General features: G+C 39.4%; 1 protein-coding gene across 5 annotated transcripts in view; it reads left to right on the top strand.

Moving 5' to 3' along the window:
- The window catches only part of PARD3B (par-3 family cell polarity regulator beta), a 979,753-nt gene that overhangs the window by 872,709 nt on the left and 88,703 nt on the right, over positions 1-18,341 (top strand). For all 5 annotated transcript variants that reach the window (XM_077885333.1, XM_077885331.1, XM_077885334.1 and 2 more), the window contains one exon: positions 6,747-6,879. In XM_077885333.1, coding sequence (XP_077741459.1) covers positions 6,747-6,879 — 133 coding nt within the window. The remainder of the gene's footprint in view (positions 1-6,746; positions 6,880-18,341) is intronic.

The following is an 18,341-nucleotide window of genomic DNA, read 5'->3' as shown; positions in this document are numbered from 1 at the left end:
GATCCCGGGTCTCCAGGATCAAGCCCTGGGCTGAAGGCAGCGCTAAACTGCTGAGCCACCCGGGCTGCCCTAAAGAGGAGATTTTAGATGTGAAAATTGTATTTTGTCTTTAATATTATTTACCCTTTCTCTAAACTCATTACTCTTAACAGGAATTTTTAGGCAGTTGTGGTAAGCAGAGGGTAATTTAGAGTAATTATTTACTTAACAAGATGACTTAAATCTGATAGAAATTAAATGTCTGTATGAGGAAAGGCATTTTCTTGTTTTTGGGCGGGAAATTCTTCTGCAAAAATAATTGTAAATGAGGGCAACCATCATACAGAGCGATGGTAAATTTGGAAAGAAATTAGAAAGAATTCCAAATGTTGTTTATAGGTAGTCAAATATGGATCCCCCAGATTTCACTGGGCTAAACTGCAGAACCTTACTTGTCAATGTACCTTTGAAAAAAATAGGTATCCGTTATAAGAAATTGGGAGCAGGGAGAAAATAGGGAATTTATCTAATCATAATTTTCACTGAATAGTTACACAGGATAATTTTCAGAACTGTTCAGAACTAAAATATCACTTGAAGAATTCTACAGAATTAAGCCCCATTAAAAGCCACTATTTATTATTAAATCTCTTTTAGTATATATGGGCCTGCTATCTACGTGTATTTTCACTGTAGAATATTTAATTTGTAGAATATTTAATCTGTAGGATATTAGTATAAGTGCTGTTGGACTATAGTTTCCATAAATCTTCAAAATGCTTTTGAATTAATGATCCTGAGTGCATTTATAAGAATCTCTCAACTGTTTCATTTGACAGAAATCTTTATCATCAACAGAAAATAAGTTAACAGTTGTATCTATGACTATCTGTCTCTAAGGGAATATTCTTTTCTAGAACCTAGTTTAGGACTTCAAGTAAAATAATATTGCATATAGATAGTAGGGTTTTATTATATTTATGTCATCAAGAGTGTAAATGCCACAGAATCTCAGGTACTTTGGGGGCTCTGTTCACACTTTGAAAAAATATGTATATATATGCCCTGTTTTCTAAGGCAGAACTATGGTACTAAGAATATGGTACTTGAAAACTGTGATGATTTTTTGGTCCTTAAATGCAAAAAGACAAAACCAGCACCCCTTCCCATGGGAGAAAAGAACAGCATCTTGGCATTCTTAAAGGGTACAGAGGTGTTTCCCTTTGCACCATATCTTTTAGGAGGCTAATCCTTTTTCAGAAAGCTTTTAAAATTCTACCCCTTTGTAAATACAGAAAGATTAACATCGTTATTATAGAATTAAACTTTTGATGGATAAGCATCAAAATAACATTTTTACAGTAACTATAAAAAATTAAAGACTCTATCAAACCCCAAACTCAAAAACACTCCCTAGTCTACTGATTATTGTTCACATGCATTCATCTAATTTAAATAGTTTTTTTCACTGAGTTTGTAAGGTTTATAAGATCCAGGTGGGTGTTATAGGTTCCATTCTCTAAGGACTGTTTCTTAACCACATCACCCATTCTGGACCCCAGGCTGGTACCTACAAATGAGGGCTGTACTCACTGGAGTCAAACACCTCTTCTTTAAAATGGAGAGCCACATATCTCGAGGCTATCTGAAAATGACACAGCTCTTTGGAATTAGTTATATACAATTGACTCAGAGGGTGCATGTATTTACATGCATGCCCGCTTGAGTATACACACAGATTCATTGCAGATTAATTCACAAGTCCAGCAATGGTTCATTGCTAGGGATCGACTCCTTCTTATGCAGTGAGTGGTGAATTTTACCAGGAGCAGCCCTGGCTGCCTCTCAGTCCTGGTCTTGATCCAGAGTTTCACTTTCATGTGGGATCTCTGTCTTTTGATTCCCTTTTGCACCCCATTCATTTTTATATCACTTTCCCACATAAGCCTGTTAGAGATGTAATATTAATTACCCAGAAATCTCAGTCTGCAATTGTTCCAACATCATGCTTTAATGAATACAGACTTCATTGCATGTATTTCTACTACTTTAGTGACTTCGATTTCTATTTTTATTGCAAAGTTCTGTGCAAATAAAAGAATATCAAAAGGTATGGCTATAAACGTGCTCTGCTAAATTCCCTCTGCCTTGAAATGCCTGTGAACTTCTGCTACAAAATGCCGGCTGCATTTTAATGCCTTTCTTGCAGGCAACATGTTATAGTAGAAATCACACTAGTCCTGAAGTCACACAACTCCCGGTCCACCATCTACCAGTCGTGCTATTTGTTTGAGCTTCAATGCCGGCATCTGCAAAATGTCACTATCTATGTCATCCTCACAAATTTGATTGAGGATTAAAGCAGGCGAAGTATGTAAAGCGTAAATACTATGCTTAGGGCATCATAGGAGCTTAATATGTGTTAGTTTCTTTTCTCCAGCCTGCAGCAGTAATGGGAGCAGACCTTGGCAGACACAAATGAACACTCACTTTTAAAATGCACTTCAATTAAGGTCACTGTAAATGAGGAGAATGTGAAGAGTAAGAAGAATAAGGTTAGATTTCAAAGGAGCAGATAATGCCTTACTGTGATGTTTATTGCATATGGAAATGTATTACTATAGGTTTACTGCATATGGGAATATATTACTATGAATGAAAGGACCTGGTTTCTGAACTCCTTTACAACTTTAAACTCTGTCCAGCTCTGAAGTGTAATAAGAAGAGCCTATTTAACTACCTCTGCCTTTAAAGGCATAAGCAGTATCATTTACACAAAGTCACTACTATATAAATCTGTTTGGTTATACTGTTTGATTTAATTGTACATAAAATTTCAGCACATTGAAAGTGTAAGAGTGGCACTGATCATCTACATATGAATACAGGTGGACTAGGAACTTTTTTTGTCAGAATGGCCAACCTTTACTTCATCCAGTGAACAAATAATACAGAAAGCTTAGTTTTCAAAGTAGGAATTTAAAGATGGGATTATTGCTACCTTGACTGATTTTATATAGTTCCCAAGGCTATTTGAGTGACATCCTAATCTGATGGAACTTCTGAAGCTTCTCAAGAATCTTTCGGTAGATTGGTAATAGCTTTCTGAAGTTCTGGGTTGAGAAGGATTCTAAGGCCATGTCTAGGCTCATCAGGAAAGAATGCTGTAATTGATTATTTAGGTCTGCTCTGGGCAGAAAGTGGAGGGAGTAACAGCCTGTATCAATGTATTTGGTATATTAGTGTTCCATAAATAATAGCTATTATAATTATTGCTGCTGTTATGACTAAGGTGTTTTTATGTCTCTTCAAATTTCTATATCTTCAACACAAAATAGGATCAATTAACTGCTTCGGTCACGGTAGCTATGCCTATCATTTTTATTGACTTGATGGTAAATGTGTATTATCTTCAGAGAAGAGCTGAAAAATGAAATAGGAATTTGCTCTTCCTGATTTTATTATATTAAACACTTAATATAATTAAGGGGGAAAAGCCTGATACAGTTACTAAGGGCAGAATGAGACTGGAGAGAAAAAAAGAGACAAGGGTGAAATGCAGTCATTATGAAACATTTGCACCATGTCTCATAGTTTCTTTAAAATATTCGCACAAGGGAGAAGATACAGCATGTTTTGCACTTAGATGGTCCATGACTTTCTAGACTTTTTTCCGGTTTTTTTTTCTCTGAGGCCAGATTTCTTTTCTGGGTAAATAGTCATGTTCCTGTCAGCCATAGGGGATTTTCTGAATCCTAAACAGCTGATTTTGTATTCTTACCCAATTCCTTCTATTTGAGAACTAAAATCTGATCAAACCCATATTTTTAAATTTATGTATTTATAGGCATATGGAAGAATAGTTTATAGTCTGAGTATGATTTTTTTTTTCCACCACAAATGTAGGAAAATTATGGGGAGTTTTAAAACAGTGCCTTATCAGGTTTTTTGTTGGTTGTTTTTTTGTTTTGTTTTGTTTTTTTATTACTGATGACTTCATTCTGCTTGAATTCAGTGCTTCAGTTTCTTTGGGTAAACTAATAGATTATGTATGCAATGTTTGCACTGAGTTGATTGAACTCATCTGGTGAGTTTGAGCCTGGCTCACACATTCACGTCATCAGCAGAAGCCTATGCATTGCATACAGGCACCATAGTTAGCTCACAGTCCTCAAGAGGAAGGGAAGCCAGTCCACATAGAGCTGTGCTCCCAGGGTTCAGAAAAGCAAATTGGACCTTCCAATTTTTTTCTTACTGTTATCTTACTGTTATCAAATGCTCAAAAACTTCAAGTTTTTTTTTTATTTGAGAATAATTGACATACAATATTACATGAATTTCAGGTGCATAGCATAGTGATTCAACAACTATGTTGTGCTGTGCTCCCCACAAGTGTAGACCCCATCTATCACCATTCAGTGCTGTCACGGTACCATTGACTATATTCCTTGGGCTGTGCCTTCCATCCCCATGACTTACTCATTCCATAACTGGAAGCCTTTATCTCCTTTTTTGCCCATCCCTCCACTCCCTCTCCTCCGGCAACCATCATAATGTTCTTTGCATTTATAGGTCTCATTCTGCTGTTTTGTTTGAAAGACTTTTCTTTAAGAAAAGCATAGTAAAGAAACAACTATCTTGAGAGGTTGTTTTTTTTTTAAGGATTTATTTGTTTATTCATGAGAGACACACACGGAGAGAGAGGCAGAGACACAGGCAGGGCAGAAGCAGGCTCCTCACAGGGAGCGTGATGCAGGACTCGATCCTGAATCCTGGGATCACGACCTGAGTCAAAGGCAGGCACCCAACCACTGAGCCATCCAGGCATCCAAATCTTGAGAGTTTTTAAGTACATATTGAAGAAAAAGAAAGATATGTGATCCCTAAGGGTTTATCTTTTCTTAATAAAAGGCATTGGCTACTGAGTGTCTGTAGAATGCATAGGGAGCCCAGAACCCTGTGCTAACTTTGTAAAGCTGTTGTAAGACATCAACAATTAACTTATAATCTAGTTTGGGAAGAATGTTTTTCCTCCAAAAGATGTTCAGTCATTTTCTTTTTAGTTAAAAGTCTAGTTTCAAAACTTTTTCACAAAAGACTAGATGACTTCTTTCTGTTGCTTTCAGATATCTCCTTTAACGTGAAATCTCATTTAAATTTTAAACTCAGTTGTCATTCTTGGGGATCTTCTGGCATGCACAGCTCTTTACAGTGGGTCCCTTTATTCCTCTTCTCAGCTTCACCTGTCCCTCTTTGCTGCCCCTTCCCATATACCCTGTATACTAGAGCAGTGATTCTCATCCACCCATCAAACACAAGTGTCCTTATGATTAACAAGTTGCTAAAAATTGAGTTCGAGTACCAATATTTGCAAGTGATATACTTCTGTCATTTATTAGATTAATTTCAAAATATCCCTGAAGTCCCAGCACTCATTTTTATCCTAACTAGCTCCCTAAATGAGAAAGGGAAGGGAGCATATATTTCCTGAGATGTGGGTGAGCCAGGACAAAAGAAATTGAGGATCATTGCTTGCCCAAATTGATTTGTTTGCATTCCCCCAAAGCAAGATGCTTTCTCATTTCTGTCCTTCATATTTCCCTTCTCTCTTCCTGAAATTTCCTCATCTCACTTGTCCAGCTGTTGAGCACCTATATATCCTTCAAGACTCTAAGGTGTCACCTTCTCTGTGGAGCTTTCCCTGCTCTTCTTCCATGGCCCTGCTCTCCCCTGTCAGTTTAAGCAGTCTCTCTCTCTCCTACCATCCCTTTTTAGACTGCTGTTGTAGCAAGCACATGGGTTGTAGTCTTCTGTATCCTCTTCAGTTCTCTCCCTCCCAGACCATGTGCTATTTGTGGACAAGGATTATAAACTGTTTGTTTTCACCTTCCCAGATCTTAACATAAGATCTGGCATGATAGGACATGATAGGACATTCAGTTATGCCTCAGATGAACCAGAGAAGCTGAACAATTGTCGGAATGTGCCTAATGTTCTCCTCTTACTTCCTGGCCCTGAATTGTATCACATGATGTTGGTTCTGTTGAAACAATCATGACAAATCCAAGCTAAAAGGGGCCATTGGCTGACCAGTTTGGGATTGCATGGATGAATCACTGGACAAAATGTGATTCCTGTGAGAAAGAAGTGACTAAAGAGAGGAGAATCTTGGACAAGTAACAAAGATGGCATATTCTACTATCACCAGTTTTTTTTATATTTCTTCTTACTTCTTGATGTGGCTTCCACCTTCTTTGTTTTTCCTATGCCCTGTGTGCCCACATGCTGATGTGTATGCTACTCCCCACAACAAAAATTCATCAGTGTCATTGAAATGAAGACTGGCACCTGCCAACTCTGTGTCACATCCAATCTTCAGGTCAAACAACTGGTCTCAAATTGGCAACTTCTTATTTGAGAAAATGAAATAACTACATTAAAATTTAACCAAATTCTGTGGATATGATTATAAGAAAAAAGTGACGGCTCTTTTAATTGCTCTAAAGGTCAGGACCTTACCTTACCTTTTCACTCAAAAGGCATTTATTAATCTCAAGTCAGATGTTTTGACCCTTAGAGCTAAATGTATTTACATAAAGACCATTTTTTGTTCACTTTTACTACTGATTTTACAGTTTTCCTAGCATATTTGAATTACATTATTGAATGTTCCAAATTTGGATGTCAGCTCCTTTAATAAGATCAAAAATTAACTTTCCAGGATGATGTACACTGTGTGACTGTTTTTGTCTGATTATGTCTTGCAGTGGCCGTCCTACAAATGGAAGCACTGACCGCATCCAGAAGTTACGAAAAGAATATTATCAGGCCCGGAGGGAAGGATTCACCTTATATGAAGACGATGAGGGAAGAGCAAGGCTAGATTATGACCTCCACTGGGTAAGCCCATGCCTCATTCTCATCATTGAATTCATCTCTACTGAGATAGTTTCTAGCAGAAGAACATGGCCAAGAATGTTCTATACATACTAAGTTATATTTAGGTTACTTGAGTTTTACAGATATGAACATTACCCAAACCACAGCCATCTTGTCCCACAGAAGTTGTTTACATAAATCAAACCACACTAATGCACAGTAGTTTATTTTAATTGCTTTCATATTTACTCTCTGTTGGACTTGTATACCAACGTGTTAGGGTGGAGCAGATGGTCGATATTTTAAAGAGGACAAAGAATCTACTGAGCCTTAATCCTTGCCTCCCATCACTTGGGTTTCAGAATCTGGGCAAGCATTAAAAGACCATGCAACATAAGCTATCTCTCCTTTGGAAAAGGATATTAGAAGTAAATTTCAGAATGGCTATCTTCAGAGATATCAGTTGTTTATATATTGCACCTGAATAATTCCCATTTTGCCGATCTTACCAGTACACTAAGATAATTTTATTTATTTATTTATTTTTAGAGATTTATTTATTTATTCATGATAGACACAGAGAGAGACAGAGAGAGAGACAGAGAGAGAGACAGAGAGAGAGAGAAGCAGAGACACAGGCAGAGGGAGAAGCAGGCTCCATGCCGCGAGCCCAACGCAGGACTCGATCCTGGGACTCCAGGATCGTGCCCTGAGCCAAAGGATGGCGCCAAACCACTGAGCCACCCAGGGATCCCCCAGATAATTTTATTTAGAGATAAGAACAGTTTTTGTATTAGAGGGTTGTCTTTGCCAAATCCTTCAACATTTGCAAACAGAAAAGAATATTGTGACCTCTAAAAAGATTTCGTGGGTTTTTTCAGGATAGTATGATTCAATCTCTTGTCTTTTTCAAGGCAAGGCTGTATGAACAAAACACACTTAACTTTTGGGCATCCACAAAAATACCAGAGAGTACTTAGAGTTGGATTAAAGTACATGTCACATATTAGGAATGGGTGCCTGCCACTGAGTCGGTGTTCAATAAATCCTGGCTCTCGTTACTAACATTATTGGAACAGAGCTGTCCGTGGTAATAGTGATGTCCTTGCAGTGATGCCAGCTCTCACTCATCCTCTTTGATGGCTACTGCCTTCTACTGTCGTTTTTAGTGCTGTTTTGAGAAGCACATAAGGAACTCTTTTATCCCTGGTGGCCACTAAAGACACCAGCAATTTTGAAGGACAAATCTATTAAAGGAAAGTTTCCTTTCCTGATTTTCACACTCATATTCATGCTCACGAGGTCAGGGTTGGGAGAATCCAGCAACCAAGATGACTGCTTCCATTTTTCACTTCGGTGCTGCGGTATCTCAGGCATAGCCCCTCTCAGTTTTATACTAGTGTTTGAAGGCCAGCTGCAGTACCCACCATTGTCTTGCAAAGTACCTGAAACTCCTCGGCTCAGTAGATTCTCCCTCCTATGATGGAGTTTAATCAGAAATGCAAAGAAAGAATTAGCAGCCTCCAACCAAATGGCTCTGGCCACTTCCAGAGATAGGCATTTCATAACTGTAGATCGTAACAAATAGCTTTTTGTTGGTTTTATTACCTATGTTAGGTTAGGATTAAACAGAATGACATTTATAGCGATGGGGCAACTGGTCACTTAGACTCTCAGTGACACAAGAGAAAGATTTCCATGGAATAACAATTTAGATAACAATGTACTCCATTTTAAACTTAATTGAGATCAATGTATGAACTGATGACAGACTGTGTACATAAGGTTCTGTCTCCTCGATCAAATAAACAAGCAATGAAATAAAGGGAAGTTGTTTCCACCATAACCAAAACAGACCACCGTGTCCAAGGCACTGAAAAGTCTCCATCTCAACATCCCTGTGAACTCCTATGAGCAAAATAAGACAAGTAATTTTAGATTAAGCAGTCCAGGTTGTTTTGACTTTATTTTATGTGTTCTCCTAACATCAAACTAAAAGGCTGAAAATGCTTAACATTCATGAGACGTTTTCCCTGACCCTCACCAAACCTGAAATAGATCACCCATACCTTGAGGTCCTCTCTATCTTAAAGATTCTGTTTTTATCCCAAGCCAATGTGGAACCAGACAATGTAGTGAGTAAGAAGTATCTCTCTTTTGTGTTTCCCATGCTCAAATGTATTGAGCATTGCCAAAAATGACTGATTTTATGTTTCCCAGACAAGTGGGGACTAAGGCTTCCCAAAGGGATGCCTACAAAATGCACGGTCATAAAAGACTCTCTGTGATTGCTTCAGATACTCCAAACCAGGGATTAGAATCTCAGTGTCCTTTCCCCACTCTCCACAAACCAAGGAAAAACACTGGTATCTTTTGTCTGCACAGGCCTGAGAAATTGCACCATTGTCTTGCTACTTTGGAATAGATCTAGGAAAGCAAGTTTAGAAAGTTAACATTTCATCGTACCTGCCAGTCAGCCAGATCTAACAAGGCAGCTTTTATTGAGACTGTAGTTCCTAATCAGTCTGGTCTTCGGCATCACGGAGGGTGCTTGTTAAAATTGGATCACCAGGGACACGTGGGTGGCTCAGTGGTTGAGCATCTGCCTTTGGCTCAGCGCATGATCCCAGTGTCCTGGGATCAAGTCCCACATTGGGGTCCTTGCAGGGAGCCTGCTTCTCCCTCTGCCTATGTATCTGCCTCTCTCTGTGTGTCTCTCATGAATAAATAAATAAAATCTTAAAAAAAAAAAAACTGGATCACCAGCCCATGGAGGAGAGGGGTGGGGCCCAAGGGAGGGCTGCCAGGTGTTTCTCCATGTGGTTATCAAGGTTTCCAACCCACAATTCTAAAAATAGGACATTGATTCCAATCTCAGCAAAGTAGTTCCAGCCTCTCTAATAAAAAAATTGTCACATGGACCAGCATCATCAAAAACCACTTTCATGGACTCAGAACTTCCTGGGCCTGATTTTATTCCCTGGAGTCACACAATACTGGGAAGCTTCTAAAGTATTGAGAAGGAAATTAGGAAGATAAGTTACCTAAGAACTATTTTTAATAGACCAGACAGAAGTATGCTCACAGATATCTTTAAAGCCAAACTTAGTAAAGCAGTCACTGGAAAAGTTATTAGGATCTATGAACATTTTTAAAATATATTATTGTCAATGGGACTAATAATTCTCTCTTTGGCCTGCCTTGGACTTTCTGATTTTCCCAGGTATCCTATATGTAGTTCTCTATCCAGTGGCTCGGAGCAGAAGGATTTTCCCACTGCTCTCTTGGGTTCTCATTTGTTCCCACAGCACTTGCTTCTCCCTCTCTTTTCTCTATGTCTCTGATCCAATATTAACAGATATTTGCTCCATCTTAATGTAGGCCAGGTGCCAATCCAAGAATACAGAACTATCTCTACCTTCGAGGAATTCATAGCCGAGCCAGGAATACAAACATCTAAGGCAAAACGAAGAAAGGACAATAATACATATATGTGAGAAAGTCTCTAGTATAGAGAAGTATTAGCTTCTAAATGAGCTCAGCAATAGCAGTTCATTCTGCTGGAGGCCGGGTGTGCAGCCAGGGCTGTGGGGACTCTACAGAGATCATTTAGGAGTTGCCTCAGCGGACAGATTTGGTTCCTTTTCTCTCAGATTTCTTTTTCCCAAAGGAGCCTCTGATTTATTCACTTCATTTGTGTTAAAATAAATGAACACACACAGATTGCAAGGTTTGTAAATATGGACATGAGACCTTAAAAATCTTTTCAGCCAGCCTGTTCTGTAGCTGTTTTCCCATGGAGGCTCTGAAAAGCTGTAAAGAACAAGTTGAGAGAATTTCAATGGCTGGAAGTAAAATGGCCTGGCGAGTTTTTATAGGCCCAATTAAGTAAGCAAGATATGCTAGCTGTGAAGTGTTAATATTTGCCAAAAGAAAACATAATACCTGTTATCTCCTGGTATGTTATTTTCTGTAAAACTTGTTAAGATGATCACAGTCCTCTGGCAACAGGCTAGAGTATTTTTTTATTAGCAGATAAAGATTATCTGCTTATTTAACGTCAGCATGAATATCCTGTAAAGTAATTTCAGAAACGGGATGGCTCCAGAGTTTTCTAAAAATATCAGTACCTTTGTCTTTTTTCAAGAGCTGCATGGTACATACCATACACTTCCTCCTCTTCTTAACACTCCCGCTAAATTAGAACTTTTATCTATGAAAGGAGTTTGTAGACACAGATGGGAAGGAGGTACTAGAATTTCCACTGCTGTAGAATACGTGGTAGTATATCTTTCTGGCAAAGGGGATTGGTTCAGGTGATGGTTGGGTGAATAAATGAAAATACTCTGAAAGATTTGCTCACCCATTTTTGAAGATGGCCTAGGAGCCAACTTGAAGAAACATGGTTGGCAACTGTCTAGACAAGAAACACATCTGGTAAATTCTGCAGTCAGAGGAAAGAAAGAGCAAGATGCTGAGATCATGCTAACCATTTTATGAAAGGGATTAAAGATGGAATGTGTAATAGCCACATAAGCGTAAAAACTATCAGAAGGTTTTTTTCTAAATGTGAGGGATAAGAGAAATGAGCTCCTGCTGTCAGTGTCCAATACCAAAATTGACTTGTCTATATTTTCCCTCTCTGCATCTTAAAGGCATCTGAAAAACAAAACAAAACAAAACAAAACAAAAAAAAAAAAAAAAAACAACTAAGGACACTGATAAAAAGTTCTAGATTAGTCAATGGCTCTTAAATCACAAAGAACATAAATCTAACTCAAACTGTCCTAAGCAAAAAGGGAAATTTTGTTGGTTTAAAATCCGTAGGTATATCTAACTTCAGGCAAAGCTGGATCCAGCTCCATTGCTATTCTCTTTGTAGGCACCATTCCCAGGGAGTTCCCTCTTATAGTGACGAGACAACCATTGGCAGCTCCAACCCAACACCTTTATGAAAGTGGTCTTACTTCCAGTACATCCAGGAGGTCTCAGATCTGATGTTCAGTGCAATGCTAAATGGCTTATTGACTCAACCTGGGTCACATGCCCACTTCTGAACTCTCATGGCCAGAAAGATACAGTCCTTTTACGAGCCAGAACTAGGTTACGAGGTCACCCTGGAACCATAAAGGAGGATCAGGCCTACACAAACCCCAAGAATGAGTCTAGATGAACAGGTAGTCCCCAAAGGAAAATCAAGGTGCTAATTAACAGGGGAAAGCAAAATGGAATGCAGGCACAGTTTATAAACTTTTCCTCATCTTAGATATTTAAGAAAAGAAAAAGAAAAGACCTTTTCCCTTCATGTATTTTCCTCTTTATCATTAGAAAGAACAGACTATTATCAATCTTAAACTTGCTGCCATTATTGGTAAAAGGAGGAAGAAGATTTATTTTTGTCTACTGGTCCAAGATCTTTAAGCTATCCCAGGAACCCAGATGGCGTCACTGAGTTGGTTATTCATGAGAAATAACCAGACTTCTGGCTACTTATTTAGGTAGGCAAGTGGCATTTTGATTCACCCCAGACCTAGGAACTCGCCCCAGGGCGAGGCAACAGAATTCTTTGAAAGGACTATAGGGTAGACTTGCTCTATGTATAGCCTCATAAATTGTTGTTTTGTGATAAGAATATATTCTGTATAATATATCAAATCATTATGTTGTATACCTTAAACTAATACAATGTTGTATGTTAATTATATCATAATTTTTAAAGGAAAGATATATCTAAAAATCTTCAAAAGAGAGAATGAGGTAAAGAATTAGAGCCATCATATGTATGCATCGAGTAACTATCATAATCCAGTTCCTACCATAGGAAAACCAAACCCTTCTTAGTTGATGAGGCCTTGATAGCTCCATAAGCTGTTCCTTCCCAATGTGTCTCTCCATCACCAGATTAGTGTTTTCCCTGATTTCCCAAAACAACTGAACTGAAGAGTGGAAGAGGTACCAAGGCAGAGAAAAGAGGAAATGAACACACATTGTGTTCAGGAATTAGATGGATTTTGGAAGGGTGTAAGATTTGATCAACTTGATGTTGGTGAAACATCAGCTATAGAGTTGGGACTTGCTCATCTTGACTTCAGAAAGTAGTGAAAATTTGAGGAAAAAAGAAAACAAAATAAATCAAAGACTTTCATTTTTGTTTGGTAGTTTTAGTCCTTTACATTTCAATGTGGCTTTCATAGGAATGTGTTGACATATTAGCTATATAGGGGATCATATGAGTGAATTTCTAACTTTTAAACATGGTGTAAATCATTTTGAAAGAAGGCAACATGTTTATAGGCAATCCCCCACATAGAAATAAACTGTGTTTCAGAAACTATTTAGAAATTGGCAGTTTGGCCCTGGGAATGGTTTTCCGATGGGGGAAAAAAATGATTGGTTGTTAGGGTCCCAAACTAGTCTGCAAAAGCCCACTAAAATCCAATAACCTTGTGCTAATCAGAGACAATAAGCAAGGAGCCCAGGAGTAGGGGGCCATCTGAGCCAGGGGGAAAAGAAGGAAATTCCTTTCTTCCCTCTTTCCTAGATACACATTAGAGATGTTCTCTAGCCCCTTCTCATCTGTGGTTAAGAGTGTTTCCCCAGGTTTCCTGACCTTTAATCTCCCCGACTTCCCCATTGTTACACGCACTTAGACCCACCTTTTCTCCCAGAGTGCTCAGGAGCCCAAAGTCCTCTCTCTGCCCCATTCCCCACCTCCCTCAAAGTTCCCTTTCACTCAAGACAGTTCATCTCAGCTACACTTTTGGGGGGTGAGGGGTGCAAATAACATAACCCATAAAGACTCTTAACATTCTCTAAGAGACTTCTGTTCTTAAAGAAGATACTTGATTCACCCTAATGAAGTGCAAAATTAGGCACTGTAAGGCAAGTGTAGGAGGAAGGAGCCATGGAATCTCCCCTTGGGAACTGTCTCTATGACCTCGAGGGGCAAGGGCCCATGGCTGATGCCTTGGTGTAATTCCACAGCCTGAAGTTTCTTTAGCTCTTTTATGTATGGAGCCTAGTCCCCAGATTTCCCAATCTGACTGGCTTCCTGTGGGCATTGAGCTGATCCTGAGAGTGGCACTGATTTCTCCTCTGAACAGGCTCTCACCTCCCCCCAAAAGCTTGTTGTTCCTTGGTCTGTCCTCTGTGGCTGTTGTCCATGGCTAGTTGCTACAACCGAGACGAAGCACGTCCTGACTAAAATTCTGTCCTGAAGACAGCTACTCTGAATTACAACTGTCTTCCCATCCAGGCTTTCTAAACCTACAGATGTCCTGAATTTTAGACCTATTAATAATAGCAGGCATGAGAAGCATTTTAGTATAATGAGAACACGGATTCTGAAGTCAGGTTGCCTACATTCACATCCAGGATATAGCACTCACTAACTGGGTAAATTCGGGCTATTTATTTAACCTCTCAGTCTTTTTTAAAACTAGGATAATGGTACTCACGGGTCTCATATAAATATTGTGGCAATTAAATGATTATTACATGTAAAGCACTTAGAATAGTGTCTGGCATGCAGTACATGTTCAATAAATGTGAAGATTGTTTAAACAGTGCACATACTGAGGTTTTCAGAAATCATATAGTCCATTCTATCTCAATCCTTATTGGAGCTTAACCTCTTCAGTTATCCCAGAGTCCTGGGACATCATACAACACACAAAGCATTTAGGAGGCCTTCCGGTCATGCACACTCTGGTTACCACTGAGGTACCCACAGTCCCTTCAGGTGGTGACTGTTAGGCCTCGTTGTAAGACACTTTTGGCAAAATCCATTGGTCAAAAGGTCAGTAATTATTTCCCTCTCTCCCACACACAAACTTTTTCTTCAAAAGTGCGCTCCTTTCATCCCTGACCCTGGGGGCACACCTAATCTCTTTAATGAGCTTATGCTAAAATCAAAGACCAAAGACCAGAAGAAAGAAGCTTCTGCTTTCAGCTCTGCAAAAACCCTGAAGCAAAGAAATACCAGTGTCTAGTTAATGACTTAAAATAGGAGGCAGAGGGGAATACAAAGAGAATTATATGCAAATTATTTACTCAATAAATTATGCTACAGCCTGATTAATAACAAAAATGACATCATTTACGTAGCACTGACTCTAACAGATACGTGTGAACACTTTATATAAATTATTCCAGACAACAAATCCAGAAGGTAAGTATTTTTAGTCCTATTTTACAGATGAGAAAATGGAGGTTTTAAGTCTCTGCACCACAGTCACGCAATCATTAGCAAAGCTGATAATTCTAACCTGAGCTAACTTCTGGTGGAAACAGAAGGAAAGGAGCAGTGCTGTGGCAGCTGTTTAGATCCTTTTTTTACATGAGACCTTTGAAACAAAGGGGAACTCTGAGTATTTGTTTATAAGGGCCATACAAACTGTGCCTCTGTGGAACTACTCTTTAATTAGCACTCTTATTTTTAACCCAATAGTAAATAGTATGAGTTCTCTGTAAAAGTCCAAATGAAATCATTCTTTTCTGCAATAATCAAATAAGTTAGCCTATCTCTGGCTTAAACCCAACCCTAAATACCAAGAAGCAGAAAAAGAAAGTTCAAAACCACATTATTTTTCCATAATATGTCAAATAACCCTATGCTCTACTTACATTAGAGTGAAAAAAAAAAAAAGAACTCTTTCTGCTTCTAATGAACAATTAATTCCAGCTCAGGATGTCGAGTTTAGAATAGGTTAAGTTTCCCCAAACCACAGCCGTTTGTGTTGGATCATGGTTAAAACCCAAAATTCCAACTTCTACAATAATCACATTCTTTTCTTCTACTGCAATGGGAGAAATGACCATTTTATGTAATATAGGAAAAACCATAGCAGAAACTCCTATGAATTCCAGATTTCCTAAAACTCTTCTCAAAGCTGTTTAAAATCAGTTGGATACGTTTCATTTTAGCAAGAGCTCGAAAATCCTGAAATTAAGTTTGGGTACTCTTTTTTTTTTTTTTTCCTAAACAAAGACGTTTGGAGGGGAGGATGCGGAACCCCATTTCAGGGGCACTCAGCACACGTGTATCACTAAAGCCGGGGGACGATTATAGACCCCCACGAGGCACGTCTGTGTTCAGATCCGGCAGCCCGGAACGTTCCCCTCGCACACTTCCGGTGTCAGTAGCCAATCAGCTCGCTGCGGCGGCCATCTTGTTCTTTCAGTTTCAGGGAAGTCTGGACCCAGAGTGAGGGACGGGGCTTCACCTCACGTGGTTCTTGTTAAGCGGGAGCGAGCGGGGTGTTGGGGGCGGGGGAGCAAACTCCCAGGAACCTCCCCTCTGGCAGACGAAGCACACGAGTGAAAGAGAAGCCTAAAATGACCGTCATCACCACAGCCGTCCTGGAGTTGCCATCGTCCACAAGAGGGATGAGCCCTGCGGAGCGCGGTTGTAACGACACAGGTCGGGGTCCGTGAGTTTACACTTCTAGGAAATTCACGCATTTCTCTGCGTTTCGTTCTGAGGCCTGAACTCTCGTTCTGTCAGCGTGTCCGTGGGAAAGTGCGCAAGGTGACAGCGGCGACTGCAGCCGGGCCCGGGGAAACGTTCCATTTATTCAAGGAAACGATCTAAGAAGAACTGGCATAACATTGTTATTCCAAACAATTGAGAAGTAGCTTCTTGCCCAGCTTCAAGATAAGACTTTTGTAAAGTAATGGAGTTCTTGGGTTTTATCTCCATGAAGCTTTCTTCAGATGATTTAGCTCGTCCTGTCATCCTTCGCCCAGACGCAGCTTCATTCCCTAGACAGCAAAGCCAAAGCGACACGTGAGGGAAATAGATTTTCTTGCTCTCGTGGATTCCTTTGTTGCTTTAGCCGTTCACTGAATACGGAGCAAATTTATGCTAAGCGTCCAGCAGGCCCAACATTTGCATCAACACTTAACAGAGAAGGAAAACGTGACGTGTGTGTGGAGCGTGTATATATATATATATGTGGTATGGGCGGGGAGCGCATGCGCAGTGTGTGTATGTAAATGGGTGGTGAGCGCATGCGCAAAGACATTGGCATGTGTATATGGGCGGGGAGCGCATGCGCAAGGACATTGGTGTGTGTATGTATATATGGGCGGGGAGCGCATGCGCAGGGACACGTGTGTGTATGTGTATATGGACGGGGAGCGCATGCGCAAGGACACGCGTGTATGTGTATATGGGCGGGGAGCGCGTGCATAAAGGCATTGTTTTCAGACTTCTTCAGAGAAACAGTAGGAAGTGTTTTATGAGAAAGACGTTCCCTGTCACGATCTGACGGCTTTCCCCAAATGAACCTTCTGGCTCACTCTATGATAATGGATACCCCCAAACGGTATGGAGAAATCTCCATTTTTCAGTTTTGTTTTCCCATCATCACTAATTGCCAGAGTTCCAGATTGTTTCTGAATAGCAGCTCTGTTTGGTGATTTATATATATATATATAAATATATAACAGCTAATTTTCCTTTCTTCATCTATTTAGTATGGACCACGTTTCCTGTTTTCCGTGCAGTTCCCTTTACAGTAACTTCCCAGGTTTAAATTGTCAGGCAAGCACTTCAGCAGGGATGTGTATGTGGTTATCAGGGCATCAGAGGCTCACATTCCAGAGGAGGCACGCTTGGTCTTACAATTAATGTGAATGATGGCTGGAAGAAATCTTTTAGCATGACACTTAAACTGGTGATTGGGAAAAAAAAAATGCTATGGGATTTTAGCAGTTTGTGGTTTATGTGTGGTTCTAGAACTATTTTTAAATTTCCCAGTTTCAGAAAGTAGATAACCTGCTCTTTTGTCGACATGTAGATGTGTTTGTGTAAGTAAAAAAAAAAAAAAATCTAGTCCTCAAATACACAATCATGGGAGAATAAAAAGATAAGCAAATAGGAAAGAACTTAAACTGTTTCAAGCATTCAACATTTCCATTTAGTTGATTCATAATTTAATTTATCAGAAATCTGAAGACTGTCCCAATGAGAAGCTCTTACAACTTCCGAAACTTTCTTAAGGATCTTATCTCCAATATAAAAAGAAAAGGTGTTAAGTCCTATAGTCAATTAAGGAAAAGAATAAACCCATTTTCACTTATTTTGTGCCACTCTGGTCCCAAGATTGAAGAACAAAATTTCAAAATATATGGATTCCTCATTTTTTCATTTATCAATTCATTCCTTAAACCTTAATTTGTTGGCAAATTTCTTTCTGTCTTTGTGCCAGAAATTTAGTTGACTCTGAGGATTCAAAAGTGAATAAGGAGTTCATGTCTGGTGGGAAAGGCAGACGGGAAACATAATTTCAAATGTAATGAGATATTTAAAAATAATGGTACAGGGAAAAAATTGATAAGCAAATGCATAGGAAAGAGGGACGAATCAATGAACAAGGCAGATTTGCTTTTATCACCACAAAGTTTCCCTTGTGTGTTTGGGCTACCCTTTTGCCTGAATTTAGGGCATCTTGCCTCCATGTAAGCTACTCCAATTGCCC

Source organism: Canis aureus, chromosome 36 (assembly GCF_053574225.1).
Source record: "Canis aureus isolate CA01 chromosome 36, VMU_Caureus_v.1.0, whole genome shotgun sequence".
Taxonomy (NCBI): Eukaryota; Metazoa; Chordata; class Mammalia; order Carnivora; family Canidae; genus Canis; species Canis aureus.
Note: the sequence above shows the minus strand (reverse complement) of the source record. Positions and strands in the feature narration are given on the sequence as shown.